The sequence below is a fragment of the Corythoichthys intestinalis genome, chromosome 21 (assembly GCF_030265065.1).
Source record: "Corythoichthys intestinalis isolate RoL2023-P3 chromosome 21, ASM3026506v1, whole genome shotgun sequence".
NCBI lineage: Eukaryota > Metazoa > Chordata > Actinopteri > Syngnathiformes > Syngnathidae > Corythoichthys > Corythoichthys intestinalis.
The window spans coordinates 13,622,083-13,638,139 of NC_080415.1; the positions used below are offsets into that span (position 1 = coordinate 13,622,083).

Sequence of the window (16,057 nt, forward strand, 5' to 3'; positions counted from 1 at the left end):
AGTTGTCATCTTACTTGACAGTTCCTGACGTATTCCTTAGCACGGAGGCGGCGAAATTCTGGGTGACTCCCACCAAACTCGTTCCATCGACCTCTACGATCAGATCGTTCACTTGGATCCTGTAAAGGGGTGCCACAGTGAGCGATGTCATAAGCAGCGATGTCATTTTTTTGTCCATTGATTGGGCATAACATCACTTTAAACACATTATAAGGTGCATTTGATTGATGTTTGATGCAGTAACATGAGAGCACAGACACGCGCACCTGCCGTCACGATGCGCTGCTCCCCCCTCAGTGACGGTCTTAACAAATATACCCAGCTTCTCCAGGCCCATGTCTGCTCCTGCACCCATGCCTATGATGCTAATGCCAAGGCCGTCCTCATCTGGAAACAAGCAAACCAGCTTTATTCAAAGGTACGTTGCTTTTTTGTTTTATGCTAAGAGGAGTATACTGTAATTCATTTCAGATCAAGATAAGTTTAGAAATAAGTAATTTCTAAAAAAAAAAATAAATAAATAAAAAAAAAATAATAATAATAAAAAACGCATACCGGTACATACACACACACATTAAAAAAAAATAAATAAATAAGTCGTTTCAGTAGGTAAAAAATATATATATATACTTGGTCATAATTAGTAATCTTACAATGAGAGAAGAACCTCATTATTGTAGGAATAAAGTAATTCTTAAAATAAATAAAAATTATACTGAGGATTTCACTCTTTTTCCCAAAAAATTCTAAAGCAAAATTGAGGCTAGTGCCTTGAAATCTGTCGAGAAAAAAAGCGATTATAATGCAAACACAAAGTCACATTTAGGGGCATATTACAAGTAACCTACTTTTCCCGCAAAGGCATTGATGAAAAAATAGGGGCATAATATTTGAGTATTAACGTGTTTTCTCAAGAAAATTATCCGTAATCTAAAGCATATGGTTATCGAGAAAAAAGAAAAAAGCCACAATGTTTTAAGAATTCATATTTTTGAGGCAAAAATGCTTGTAATCATACGGGGTCCCCCAGGTGCCAGGGTAGAAAAAATATTTTTAATAGGTAATCTGTACCCACAGATTAGTAATCTGTACCAACATTTTACTAAACTGTACCCGCAGTTTAGTAAGAGTATTGTAACATTGGCAAAAGTCACCCGGTGAATCAGATTGCAATTCTTTATTTGTTGGAACTTAGGGAACAACTCAACTGCTGTCTGCCGCAGCTAACGCACTCATAACTCGCCAGAACAATAGCAACACAGGAAGGCACGTCCCCCCGCTCTCCCGCACCTCCCTCACTCCCGCACGTCACGCGGTGCATTCAGGAACATATGCAAACATTAGAATCTCCACATTATGACCCGATTCGTTACACTACCCCCTCCTTTCAAAAAGCCTCGCCCCCGAGGCTTGAACAAAGTCACTCAGCCACCCCGGTGGCCTACGGTTCCTCCGGGGTCGCTCCCGATCAAAAGGCAAAGAAGAGGAGTCCACAACAGAACCCCCAGGAGGAGAACTGTCTAGTCCATACAGTCCATCTTGGGAAGGCTGGTTACCACCATCCGAGCCACCAAGGGGTTCTGGCGTGTTTGCAGCAGTACCTCGGTATGGTGCCAGACGATCACGATGGAGGGCCACCCTCCTCCCTCTAGGGGGCAGTTGAACCCTATATACCACTTCCCCAAGTCACTCCAGGACCTTGCAGGGTCCCACCCAGTCGCTGTCCAATTTAGGGCACCTGCCCTTCTTCCTCTGAGGGTTGTACACCCATACCAATTCCCCCGATTCGAAGTGTCTTCCCTTGGAATGCACATCGTAGTACTTCTTTTGCCGTACGCCTGCATTCTTCAGCTGGAGCCTAGCAAAATCATATGCAGACTCCATTCGATCCTGCAATTTCCGGGCATATTCAGGACCTGCAGGAACAGCAGGAGAATCAGGCGGTCTGCCCACCATCATCTCAGCAGGGGTCCTAAGCTCCCTTCCAAGCATGAGAAGAGCCGGAGAGCAGGACGTGGAATCTTGCACTGCCGATCGGCACGCCATCAGCACCAATGAAAAGTGTCTATCCCAATCTTTTTGATGCTTGGCCGTCACTATAGCAAGTTGCTGCGATAGTGTTCTATTAAACCGTTCGACTAGTCCATCACTTTGTGGGTGTAATGGGGTGGTGCGGGTCTTGTGCGAGCCCAGTTTATCGCACATGGCTGTGAAAAGCCGAGACTCAAAGTTCCTGCCCTGGTCCGTGTGAATCACCTCCGCCGTTCCGAACCTGCTAAACATCCCCCCAACCAGTGCGTCCGCTATGGTCTCCGCCTCCTGGTCAGGCAGGCAATAGGCCTCGGGCCACTTTGTAAAATAATCCATAGCGGTCAGGATGTAGCGATTCCCACCCTCCGTGCGAGGCAACGGCCCCAGGACATCAATCCCCACTCTCTCCATGGGTCCTCCAACCGGGCACTGCTGAAATTGTGCAACAGACCTGTCCGTGGGACCTTTTTTTGCGGTGCAGCTGTCGCAGCAGCGGCAGCAGTCCTCCACATTGCGTCTATGTAATCCCCAGTAAAAACTGTTGCGGAGTCGACGAAGCGTCTTCCCAACCCCAAAGTGCCCCGTGCCAAGTCCACCGTGTACCGCCTGTAGTACACGTTCCCGTAGGAGCTTTGGTACTACTACCTGCCAGTGAGTCTCATCAGTAGCCGGTTCCATCCAGCCACGTTGCAGTATTCCATCTTGCAACCGTAGGGTGTTGAACATAGACCAGAGTCCTTTGGTGGCACGGGAACACATGCCAACCTCCTCCCACGTGGGTCTGCGCTGCGCTGCAACCCAAGCCCGCACCGGACCGATGTCACTGTCCGCTTCTTGCATGCTCCTCCACTCGGCCACGTCGACAGCTGCCGGACAGCGCTCAACAGGCAGTCCCTGAGCACTGCTCGCTGCACATCTCACCTCCAGCTTTAACTGCTCACTCTCTCGCAACTCCCTCTTGTCGCAGTAGTGACAGCCTTTAGCACTGCAAGGTCTACGGGAGAGCGCGTCTGCATTCCCGTGTTGAGCGCCCGGTCTGTGAACCACAGTGAAGTCATAGGCTTGTAGTTCTTCAAGCCAGCGTGCCAGCTGTCCTTCTGGCTCTCGAAAAGTCATCAACCACTGCAAGGCCGAGTGGTCAGTCCTGACAGTGAAATGGAGGCCACCAAGGTAGTATTTGAAGTGACGGATGGCAACGATCACAGCGAGTAACTCCCGTCTGGTGACACAATAGCGACGCTCTGTTTTGTTAAAAGTCCTGCTGTGATAAGCCACCACCCTCTCGCCCGCCGGTGTCACCTGTGACAACACAGCCCCCGAGCCGACACTGCTTGCGTCCGTGTCGAGGACGAAGGGCAAAGTAGTGTCGGGCGGGGCCAAGACCGAGGCATTCATGAGAGCAGTCTGCAGTGAATTGAATGCCAACTGGCACTCTGGTGTCCAAACAAAGTGTTCCCCTTTTTGCAGTAAACGGAACAAGGGAGCGGCAAGGCAAGCAAACCCCTTAACAAATCGTCGGTAGTAAGAGGATAATCCTAGGAAGCTCTTCAGCTCCTGCACTGAGCCGGGGGTGGGCCAGTCTTTGACAGCCTGCACCTTGTCCTCCAATGCACTGACCCCGCCCTGTCCCAGTCTGTGGCCCAGGAATGTGACTTCCCGCCTCATGAAATGGCACTTCTGAGGATGCAGTTTTAACCCTGCAGCTGCTATCCTCTCCAACACCTTCCTGAGAGAACTGAGGGTTGACTCAAAGGACGAGCCATGCACCAGGATGTCGTCCAAGTACACGACGCACTCGTGGCGTGAAACGCCAGCAAGCACCCTGTCCATCAACCTTTCGAACGTGGCGGGGGCATTGCAGAGACCAAACGGAAGCACTCTAAATTGCCACAGACCCCCATTTGTGATGAAAGCCGTTTTTTCCTTAGCCTCCTGAGCAAGCGGAACCTGCCAATAACCACTGCGGAGGTCAAGTGAGCAGAACCATGAAGATGCTGCAACAGTGTCCAAAGCCTCATCGATGCGGGGGAGAGGGTAGGGGTCTTTTTTAGTCACAGAGTTCAAAGGCCTATAATCCACACAGAACCACGGTTCAGCCTGAGACTTCTTGGGCACCATGACAACAGGGAAAGCCCAAGAGCTTTTGGAAGGTTCGATGATCCCTGCCCTCCGCATCTCCAACAGGGCCTGGTCTGCAGCAGCCTGCTTCGCTAGAGGAAGTCGTCGAGGTCTCACTCTGATGGCCCGCGCATCCCCAGTGTCAATGTGGTGCTCTATAAGATCCGTACTGCCCACGTCTTCTCCTGACAATGAAAAACAGTTTTTGTACTCCAACAGAAGGCGCCAGAGCGAACCCCGTTCCACAGGAGACAGTCCACCAGAGTTCTTTTCCACAATTTCCCTCACCAACGAGATCCTTTTCCCGCTATCCGTCCCCGAGACGGTCCCCGGCAACGGAGTAGACCCAGGAGATGAGGGACGGTCGACGAAACAGGAGGTACGTCCACACCACGCTTGGGCAATTCCCCAGGCATTGCGGAACAGGCAGTGGAGTCGTCGACAGACCCTGTCGGAGACCCAAAAACAGAGTGGCACGCTGTATGGCCTGGCGCAACAGGACGCTTGGACAGCTGAACAACGTAACCGTCCGGGAAGGAGAGCGTTCCATTTCTGGTGTCGAATATGCAGCCAAGAGTCTTAAGGACATCGAGTCCCAGTATACAATCGTCCAGATCCGCAACCCACACCGTGCTCCGAATCGTCATGTAACCCACACCCAGAGTCACAACTGATTTCCCGCGCATAGGGGCCCGCTCGCCGGTAACAGTCTGAAGTCTCACCATCGTCGGAGAGATAGGCGTTCCCTCCCCCACAACATCAGACCTCACAAACGTTGCCGAAGACCCCGTATCCACCAGCGCGAAACAGCACGTACTCCCCACAGTCACAGCGGCGTACCAACAGTCCTCCACCCAAGTCCGACCCAGCACCACAAGGTGCTCCAACTGGCCATCCACCGCAGCAGGCGACCCCTGAGGTAGTGAGTGCTGAGGCGATACTGACTTCTCGCTTGGACCAGGTTGGGGCGACAACCCGGGGGACCACGACGCCCCGACTAAGCGGTCCCTGGGTCGTTTCCCTGGTTCGCCGGTGTCTTCGGACAGTCCCGGACCAAGTGGCCCGGCTGGCCACAGCCCCAGCAGATCCTCCGCCGTGGTGTAGAGCGACGACCTCCCTGAAGAGAAGCCGCCCGAACCAGTTGAGTCAGTTCCTCCGCCCATGCAGGTGCTTTAGAGTCCAACCCAGCCCCCGCCGTGGCCCCTCCTCTCGGTAAATCCTCAAATGCAGCAGATGGGGGCGCCGCACGCAGCAACTCCCTCTCAGAGGCCAGCTCCACAGCCTCCTGAAGGGTCCTGGGGTGGGCCAGCAGGGTCTGCACCCGCAGGTCGCACGGTAGTAGAGCCTGGAGGAAGTGGTCCCGGGCCAGTTCACTCTGGATGGCAGGGGGCATATGGCCATAGGTGCGGTGGACCAGTCCTTCAATGTCATTGGCAAGAGCACGCACACTCCCCAGGCCGCCTATGGCGACTGCACAATTCGGAGCGAAGCAGACTGGCAGTGGTGCAAAGTCCAAAGCGCCTCTTAAGCGCCCCCACCAGGGCGTTATAATCACTCCTATCCTCGGGGCTAAGGAGCAGCAGGCACGAGAGAGCATCCCCAGTCAAACACATCGCCAGTTGGAGAGCCTTCACACCAGCGGGCCAACCATTAGCTTGGGCGAGGAGCTCAAACTGGGCATGAAAAGCCTCCCAGTTAGCCTTGCCATCGTATTTCGGCGTCTTCACGGGGGGCATCGCCCCACCAAGCAGTTCCAAACAATCAGCCCCAGCAGGCGATGGGTAAGCTAGCGAGTCGGGCACCGCCTCACGACGGCCAGCTGAGCCAAAACCCGCCGACCTGGCCATTTCAGCAGTCATCTTTCTCACGGTCTCTCTATGCTCAGGGGAGCCCCAAGCAGCCGCAGCAGAGGGCAGTTCATCCGCTTCCGCCACCGTGATCCCCGGACGTACCGTCGGCAGCATGGCTCCAAAAACTCGAGCAGAGAAGAGGCTAAACGTAGCAATAGCAAGTTGTACACACGAGAAGACCCAGTACGTGACCGAGTTATGCCTTTCACTTCTGACACCAGTGTAACATTGGCAAAAGTCACCCGGTGAATCAGATTGCAATTCTTTATTTGTTGGAACTTATGGAACAACTCAACTGCTGTCTGCCGCAGCTAACGCACTCATAACTCGCCAGAACAATAGCAACACAGGAAGGCACGTCCCCCCGCTCTCCCGCACCTCCCTCACTCCCACACGTCACGCGGTGCATTCAGGAACATATGCAAACATTACAATCTCCACATTATGACCCGATTCGTTACAGTATTAAACTGTACCTGCAGTTCAGTAATCTGTACCAACAGTAAAGCAATGACCGGAAACACTCACCAAGTTGATTTGGCTGTGACTCCAAACGTCGACAGACCAGGCAAGCAGGCACATGGGCTGCCACTGCCCTCAACGAATAAGGTTGTTTTGAAAGGTATCTAATGCACGTTTCCTTTGGTAGCTGTGAATAATGTCACTTTTAGGTGTTACCATTTGCACATAGGCTGCTGTCACACACTCGTCACAACTCACAAGTGAAAATTTTCAGCTACTAGCTTGGTCTGTCGACGTTTGGAGGACCCTCCAAATCTACTTCATAGACTTCACTATCAGTTGACGGGAAACTGGGCGCGGGGGAGGCTCTGTTGGGGGCCTATTTTGAAAATTTTGAATTCAAATTTTTTTTTTTTTCAAAACCAAAGCCACTAGCGACCTAAAACCAAAACAGGCACCTCCCTTAGGCATATATGAGTCTCCATGAGCAGCAGCATAAAAAAAATTCAAAGTCGTCCCCTAATAAAATCCCGATTAATTATTTTTTATATACGAGGGGCATTCAAAAAGTAATGCACTCAAGTGCATTGCTCGTACAGGATTTTACCAATCTTGTTTATATTTGGCACAAATATTATAGGACACACCTTTTTGCGATTGTTATATGTTTTTCTTATTTTCAGATTTTTAAAGCTTAAACTAGCTTCTAAAATGGCTGCCCCTCTTGAAGCTCGTCAGAGGTGGATGGGCGACCACTACGGTTCTTATCAGCTATGCTGGCTTTACCCACCTCTTCATGGTCTTCAGTACTGTTTTTAAATCGCTGTACCCATCTTTTTACAGTACTATAGTCTATAGTATCATCCTTGTAGACATTTTCCAGCCGGTTGTGAATCCTCAGAGGGGTGTCTCCCTCTGCAACAAGGAATTCGATTACAGCTCTTTGTTTCTGACGAGCTTCAAGAGGGGCAGCCATTTTGGAAGCTAGCTAAAGCTTTAAAAATGAGAAAATAAGAAAAACACATATAACAATCGCAAAAAGGTGTGTCCTATCATGTTTGTGCCAAATATAAACAAGATTGGTAAAATCCTGTACGAGCAACGCACTAGAGTGCATTACTTTTTGAATGCCCCTCGTAAGTATAACAAAACTTAAAGTGGCTGTAAAATTCTTTGATGCACGCTAGATGCACAAAAATCACCAAATGAAGAGATAATCACCTATATTTTCAGGATACATAGCAGTATTTAACAGTTTTTAAAGTTTTTTCCCCGAAATAGCAACTTAATTTTTTTTATCTAGTGCAGTTTTGATATAGGTTTTCAACAGATAATAAATGACTAGGGGTGTAACGGTACACAAAAATCTCGGTTTGGTACGTACCTCGGTTTTGAGGTCACGGTTCCGTTCATTATCGGTACAGTAAGAAAACAAAATGCAAAATATAAATGTGCTAGTTGTTTATTACACCCTTTGGTGCTTTCAACAATAGGAACATTAGCCTATACAAAGCTAGAATTCTGCTCAAAAAGTAGCGGGTATTTAAATATAATCCAACAACAATTTGCCTTTCAGACCACGCGTATTGGTCAGCTTTCTTTCTGAAAGAAAGAAGAAAAAAGTCCTGTGCTAAAGAGAAAAGCAATCCCAATGACAAAGATTTTAACATGTATTTTACAAATGAAATGCCTCAATGAAATATTTTTTTTTCTTATGAATGGTTTTCAAAAGCTTTATTGGTGGATTTTCTCAAGTTAAAGCGCCACACAGAAATTGATGAATTTAATTGTGTAAGCAGGATGTATTATTGTTATGATTTAATTACAGGTGTTTTTGCTCATTTCAATTTATTTTATTTAAATGGGCTATTATATATTTTATTATGTGTATATATTATACAAGTGTGATGTAGTATTCATTTATATTGTATATTTTATGTTGTATAACTTTAGTTCCTATGTGAATTTTAGTTCCTACTTGTTTTGTTGTGGTAGGAGGGTTTTGTATTGAACACGGGGCCGTGTTGGTTATTATTATAGCAGAAAAGACAGCAGTAAATCAACAAAGACAAGTAAACTGTGCCCTGATCTACCACTCAAGAGATCTGATGGACTCGAAAAGTAAGTTACGATTGCATATTAGTTTGAAAATCGACCGGATCCACCGTATTTTTACACAGGTGACTTCCGGCCCGATCCTAGCTACCTGTAGTGGTATTGACGCAAGTGGGCCGCATCTCGCGTCAAATAATAAACTCTGCCGTTCTTTTCGCGTGCGTCGCGTTGAGCCGCGTCTGGGACGCATCTAACACGCGGCCGCACTGTGACTGGTGTGCATTGGCTGATTGACTCTAACGCCCGCGTGTCACTGCGTTCTCGCGGCGGCCACGTTGTCGCGCCGTTGACGTTTCTGGGTTATATACTGTCCTACCGTGTTGGTCCTCATTATAGTAGAGAAGACGGAGTAAATATAATCTACATAATGAAACTGTAACCCGATCGACTCACAGCCTCGAAAAGTAAGGGTTATATTACGTCAGAAACTCGTTCGGTACGCGTACGTTCCGAACCGAGTACCACGTACCGAAACGGTTCAATATTATTACATGTACCGTTACACCCTTATAATAAATGACACAATTTTCCAATCAGAAACTTAATACTTGAGAAAAGCATGGAGAATCATCTTAATTTTACTGAACAAAAGCAAAATTTGCACTTTTCTATGTACAATCACAACTTATTTAGGTTGCATTCCAATGTCACTATTGCCTCAGCACGTCTTGCCGGCTATCTAATCCTCGTCATTTTTAGATTGAAATGTTACACGAAATAAAACATGTAAAAGGCGATTTTTTTTGGGGGGGGGGGGGTATGGATGCCAGAAATGTGTAAATTACTATTTTTTTGCCCAAAAAACTGGCTGATGTCCGAAAATGACGTGATTATTTGAATGTAAAGTTACGCTATTGTGTATGGATACAAAATTCAACATGGCAGCCATCACAAAACAAAGAGCTTTTTAAATTTAAAATTCTTGTAAATAAATGCGTAAATCCCGGAATATCTATAGATATAAAACATAGATAGATACAAAAATAGATGTAAAACAGTCTAGATTCTTGGTTAATAGCAAAAAATAAAAACCGGGCAGTTATCATTCATTTTACGTAAATATTTCAAGCTAATGTTTTCCATTCATTTTTTTCACAACATTTCAAAGTGCATGCATAGTGCTATTTTATAAAATAACATAGACTTGAATAATAATAATGTATTGACGGGGCGTGGGGCCGATCTCCATCAAAGCTGACCGAGTGACAACAGAGGCAAAGAGCTTTTTCCGTTAAAAATTCTTGTGAATAAATGCTTAAATCCCTGAATTCTATATACATATGGACGTAAAACAGTCTTGATCCTTGGTTAAAAGCAAAAAAAAACGTGCAGGTAGCATTTTTTTTTTTACGTAAATATTGCAAACTATGAGGCTAGTCAGTAAGGAAATTAGCGGCCGCCATATGTAAACAAAGAGCTTTCTCCGTTGAAAATTCTTGTGATTAAATGCTTACATCCCAGAATTCTTTATAGATATGGACGTAAAACAATTTTGATTCTTGGCTAAAAGCAAAAAAAAAAAAAAAAAAAAATTGCAGTTAGCAGTTATTTTAGGTACATATTGTGAAGTATAATGTCAATGATGTAGCGGTTAATTTCTCCCAATGATTTTTTCCACAACGTTTCAAAATGCATGCATGGTACGAAAAATATAATAATTACATTGAATCCTCGAACAAATCACTCCTGAGACAATCCTTCCTGTTTGTATGCGGTACAGCTTTTGTACTTTTTCAACCTAAATCCGGCGTTGGATCCCTGTGTTTGTTGACTAACTGCGACCAACTGTCAATAACTGCAGCGGACAGCCCCTTACTTGAAGGCATTGCGCAGTGGCCAATGGAAGTGACCCATCAATACAATTATGAAGTCTATGATAATAATTACCTTTAATCCTCGACCAAATCACTCTTGAGACACTCCTTGTCTGCTTGTATGCACTAAAACGTTTGTCCTGTTTCCACCTGTTTCTGCCGTTAGAACGTAGCGTGTGTGTGAGTTTATCGCAGCGAAAGCCACTACGACGCCCTGCCTGGCTTGGCCACCCCCGTGAGGCGCAATGTAGGAGCTGTCTTGTCAACTAATCGTGACGTCTATGTCTACGACTATTGTTTCTGGGTCATTGCTAAACTGTGGGTACATATTACTAATCTGTGGGTACAGTTTAGTAATCTGTGGGTACAGTTTAGTAATATGTTACGAAACTGTGGGTACAGATTAGCTTGAAAAATATTTTGTTTAATACTATAAGAATCAACTTTTTTTTTTTTTTAAAGAATGGCTGCAATATTACATGAGTAAATTACATTTTTAATAGCCACCCCAATTTAATCTCAAATTACTTTTATTTTTTTTAGCTTGACATATTATTACAAGTTATCATATTATTGTCAGTGCGGCCCTGATATATTTTGCAGTCAAGAAAGAAAGGACATGAAGCAAAAGATTTTAAGTCACATAGAAGTTGCATGTCCAAGTGCACCGTGTACGCACTTCTAAATATAGTTTCTTATAAATATATAAGTACACCATGTTAAAGGGATGTTTTGGGTCAGGCTCCTCGAGGAGAAAAAAATGCTTGAAAAGCTTTGATTTCAGCCACGAGTGTGTTACAGTGTGAGAAAGGGCTTTTAGCACACTAGATGTGTCTAACGTCGGCGCTCACCTTTCTCCAGCTCCACAGGGAACAGATCCAGCCGCTCCACTCGCTTCTCTAACTCATACTCAGCGGACGCCGCCATTGGGTCCACGTCTTCATTGCGTCTGTCGTAGTCCTCGTTGGGGTAGGTGGCAAACACCTGCATGACAGGCAAACACATTTTTAGTTAGAAGTGCCTCCTCACTGACAAGCACTGCTTACACAAAGAACACACAGTATCTGTGAACAGAGTGGAGCTACTTCACAAACGAAGCCAGTTTTGGCAACGAGAATTTTTGTAGCTATATTTAGTGTCTTTTTGTACTGCTCTGCTCTAGTTAAAAAAAAAAAAAATCGAGATAATGCAGTGAATAGTGATTTTAATTCCTGTGAAGATAAACTTTAGTTTCATTTTGGACACAAGGACTAGGTTTTATCACCTGTAATGAATGCTGACACAATGTAATAACAACTAATAGTTATGCAAGGAAGTCATTTTATTAACCACACCGTTTAACAATAAAGTTTGTTGACTAACCCCAGGGGACACATCCATGGAGGCTAAATGGTGGACTGCACACTTAAAAATTACAACTAAAGAACTCTTTTGCATTTAAAGGTGCCATGAATTACTACAGAAAGTGACTTTAAAATGATAGGTCACCATATTTGCTACACAAATCCTTCCCATAAAAAGTGAAAGAAAATGCGTAGTAATGAATTTAGATGCTAATTAGTCTTTTCTGAGCTAATTTGGCCCCGCCCATGTAAAAAATCTCATAAAAGAAGATGTCACACCCAGAATGACCTGCATTTTTATGCAAGCCATCCTATTCCCTTGTTGTTAAATGACCATTCTGTCAACATGTTCTAGCTAGCACAGCACTAGAAAGCTAGAAATGATCATCAGTTCTGGTAGTGATGCAACAACCAGAATTGCTGAATAAAAGTGGGCGTTCCATGATGCATTGTTTTGGGTGGAATAACTGCAGTGATTAAAAAAAAAAAAAAAAAAAACAGTGAGTGTGAAGTTAGTTTTCAACTTGTAAAATTACAGTGGTGTAGTCATTTTCATTTTTGACATGGTTACCAAGAACAATCAAGTTTTTTTTTTTAATTAAGGTTTTGCAAATTACAGATGCCGTATTTTCCAGACAACACAGGTCTTGAAGTTAAGATTTTCTGGCACTTGCCTCAATCTTTGCTTACCTCAGGCAAATGTTGCCTTGATCATTATTTTTTTTTAATCCATTAATCTTTCTATTATTCGTTTTATTGTTTGAAATACAGTATTGGTGTGATAAATGCACGTCTTGCTATGCCCCCAACAAAATATGTCTGAAGTCATTAAGCACAGTCAAAATTAATACATAAAGCGCATTGATTATAAGGTGCACGGTTAAATTTGGTGAAACGGTTAAATTTGGCGAAACACAGGATTTTAAGTGCACCTTAGATTCCCCAAAATATGGTATTATCCATCTAAAAAGATACTGAAGTTGAAACAACAATGTAAGGCTGCTCGATTGAACCGAAACAGACTTTTCTGGTCAAAATGATGTTAAAAACGTTTAAATCGGTACGTTCGATTTTAAAACTGCACCATTTTGGTTGATCTAAGTCACCGTAGTTTCCTCTGCATTTCCGCTTTCTCCTTAAACAACAACAACAACAACAATGGCTACTTTTGTCCTGCCAACTTGAAAGACAAATTGCATAACGCCATGAGTAACTGTTTTATCTCAAGATGTACTTAAAGTATTTTTGTATATGTAGAAGAATTGCAGTGGACTTTCAAATACAACACGACGACAGACAGCGCCACATCTGTCTGAGTGTATATTGCAGTATACTACAAGTATGAAAGTGTATGCGTGTGTTTGTGTCTGTCTGTCCCGCGCTCTCGTGTTCCTGTCAAGATTGCTGCTACTAGATTCCAGTAACTAAAAGCATGCCATGTTTTATTTTGTTTTAATACAATAAAATATTTTTGCAAAATGCATAGTGATTGCCACCATGCATATTGTTATTATTGAGTGACAGTTTTGCACTAATCATTAATTTATCTAAGTAAAATTGGCTGACTGGCTGATTGGCTGGCTAGCTGGTTGGAAGGATAACTTGCTGACTATCTTGTTTGATTTTGTTTCAAATGGTATATGCACTTTCTTCTTTCATTATCGCTTCAATAGCATACCGTACGAATGCTATTTTTAGACCACGAAGCTGTGTGACGTCACCATCGTAAACTGGAAGGGGTCCAACATTGAAGCGCACCCGCACACAGTCCATGTTAGTACTGCTTGTTTTCTGCCGGTAATCTTTAAACAAAGAACATGCTGAGTAAACACTGCTGCTATGGAACTTGTAGAAACGACTCTAGACATTACGACATATGAAGGATGTTTTCTTCATACGTTTCTCGAAGCCAAAAAATGTGAACAATGGATCAAGTTGTGTGGATGTCCAAAAGACCAGTTTAACACCAGTAAGGTGAAGCCATTCACCTTCATATGCAGTAAACATTTTGTTGGAGGCCATGGTCTGACAGATGACAAGTCTGATCCATTGCCTGCCACAGCCTGCCCCGAAGAGGTAAGCCATTTTGATATTTTTACTTATTTTGCCATGCTGCTTCTTTCTGACAATGAATGACCTGAAAAAAAATTAAAATGGTGTCTGACTGCCACTGTTGTTACCTTTTCTGTTGTAAAGAAACAACTTTAGTAAGGGGGAAGTGTAAATAAATTAATAGAATTAAGATTTGTTATTAATGAAAACATTAAAAGTGTTCGTTGGCTGTCACTGAGTAGCATTTGCGATCGCTACACAAAAATAGTAATATAAATCACCCCCAAGAATGGTAAGAGACGTAAGACAACCAGAAGATACAATATATAAGAAAGACAGGGCATATGGTGGTAAAGGTTAGCTTGCTGAAACAGGAGAATGTCATTGTCAGTGATGTAAGGCAATGCACACAAGAAAAACGTGTCGATAAAAAAGTTACCTCTGGATCAGGGCAGCTTTTTTTCCCCATCTTTTTCAGCCCTCGACACTCAAGCCATCTCTTTAACTGAACATTTATATGTTCTTCCACATCTTAACCAGTGAATTTGGCACCAGGGACATCATTTTCGGACAGAATTGATAGGTTTAGCTCAGTAAACATTTCGTTCGTACCCTATTTACATGCATTAATAATGAGGGACAAACGCAAGTTTGACCCCCCTAGCAACTGATGCTAACGTCATGAATATTAATAAGTAAAGGTGACGTGTTACGTGTGGTACGCTATTAAGAACAGAGCTGGAGTTGTATAAATAAAATGCTCTTAATCCCAAGGGATTGTTCTGTGTGTATTAACAGAGTTAAATTCACTGGCACTTTCAGTTCGAACATCGAGAAAAAAATACTTTATTTATTGAATACTTTATTTGTGTTTTATTTTTATTTTGTGCCAAGAAGTCGTACTCGATATAAGAAAATTAGGTTTAAGAGAAAATATTCAGGACTTTCTTGTTAGGCAAAATTGAACAGCTATACCACAATGTATGAAAAAACATTAGACGGCATGGGAAAAAAAAGGTCTAATACGTAACTAAAGTGAATATTTCATTCAGGTGACATCTAAAGCTTGCTTCAAAGACACACACAGGAACGTATTTCAACTTGCCACATTCATTCTGCTTCTTCTAAACAGTGTGGTCGTTTACATAAGCACCTCCAGCATGTTAATGGTGGCCTCCCGCAGCTGCACACACACACAAATACACACACAGGAGGTGATTATGCATGCAGCACCTCGCATGCTCGACAAGTCACACCGACTCAAGCTCTCTTGATTGGACAGAATCTCGTCTTTCCTCAACATTTTCTTCTCACTCTGACGACATTTTCACACTTTTGTGTTCACTTTGTTCGTACATCTCTCTCTTTCTTAGGTGCGTCCATCTGCGTTACGTAGCTTTTCTTCTTCTCCATAGCAACACAACAAGCTCATCAAATTTAACAGCAAACCCCCCTGCCTCTCCTTCCAGAGAGTTACAGTATGATTGTATTTGCATGCATCGTTGAACACTCAACAAGGCTCTACCTCTTCATTTAAATCTCTCTTAACCCCAAGAAAAGCCTCTAATAGGGCTCTGGCTGGCAACCAGTTCAGGCTGTACCCCGCCTCCTAACTATTGACTAATCTGAGCAAAAGGACCGGAAGTACCCCGTCCGCCATTGTAGGAGTGTGCCGCCGCCCCGCCCACAGCACACAGCTAATAGCAGCTTACTTTACGGTTTGCGGAATTAGACCGTTTTTCTTTTTGTGTATACATACCGTATTGGCCCGAATATAAGACGGTGTTTTTTGCATTGAAATAAGACTGAGAAAGAGGGGGTCGTCTTATATACGCGGTCTAGACATTATACCCATTCACGACACTAGATGGCACCAGATATTATTGAAGCAATGTTCTGTCATGACCGATCTCAGCTACTCTCCCCATTCACGACGCTAGATGGCGCCAGATATCATTGAAGCAATGTTCTGTCATGACAGATCTCAGCTACTCTCAAGTTAACCAGTTTGCATTATTTTATTGCAATGTTTTTCCATATTCAGATTTGTTTCAAGACTACAGTTACAGTTAGACTTCACTTTGATGGTTAATGCAGTTATTGCAATTTTGTTGTTTTATCACAATTTTGAAAAAGAGGGGGTCGTCTTATAATCAGGGCGGTCTTATATTCGGGCCAATACAGTTTCTCATGACGTCAAGGAAAATACATGACACTTTAACTGTGTCAACAATAGTATGAAAATCCTACAATGGAAGAAGAAACTGTTCAC

At 44.0% G+C, this 16,057-nt stretch overlaps 1 protein-coding gene across 2 annotated transcripts in view; it reads right to left on the reverse strand.

Annotated features, from left to right (window-relative positions):
- ppp1r9bb (protein phosphatase 1, regulatory subunit 9Bb) overlaps positions 1-16,057 on the reverse strand; it is a 44,714-nt gene that overhangs the window by 12,015 nt on the left and 16,642 nt on the right. For both annotated transcript variants that reach the window (XM_057826327.1, XM_057826325.1), the window contains 3 exons: positions 11,242-11,374; positions 267-387; positions 15-119 (listed from right to left, as the gene is read on the reverse strand). In XM_057826327.1, the coding sequence (XP_057682310.1) occupies positions 15-119; positions 267-387; positions 11,242-11,374 (359 nt within the window). The remainder of the gene's footprint in view (positions 1-14; positions 120-266; positions 388-11,241; positions 11,375-16,057) is intronic.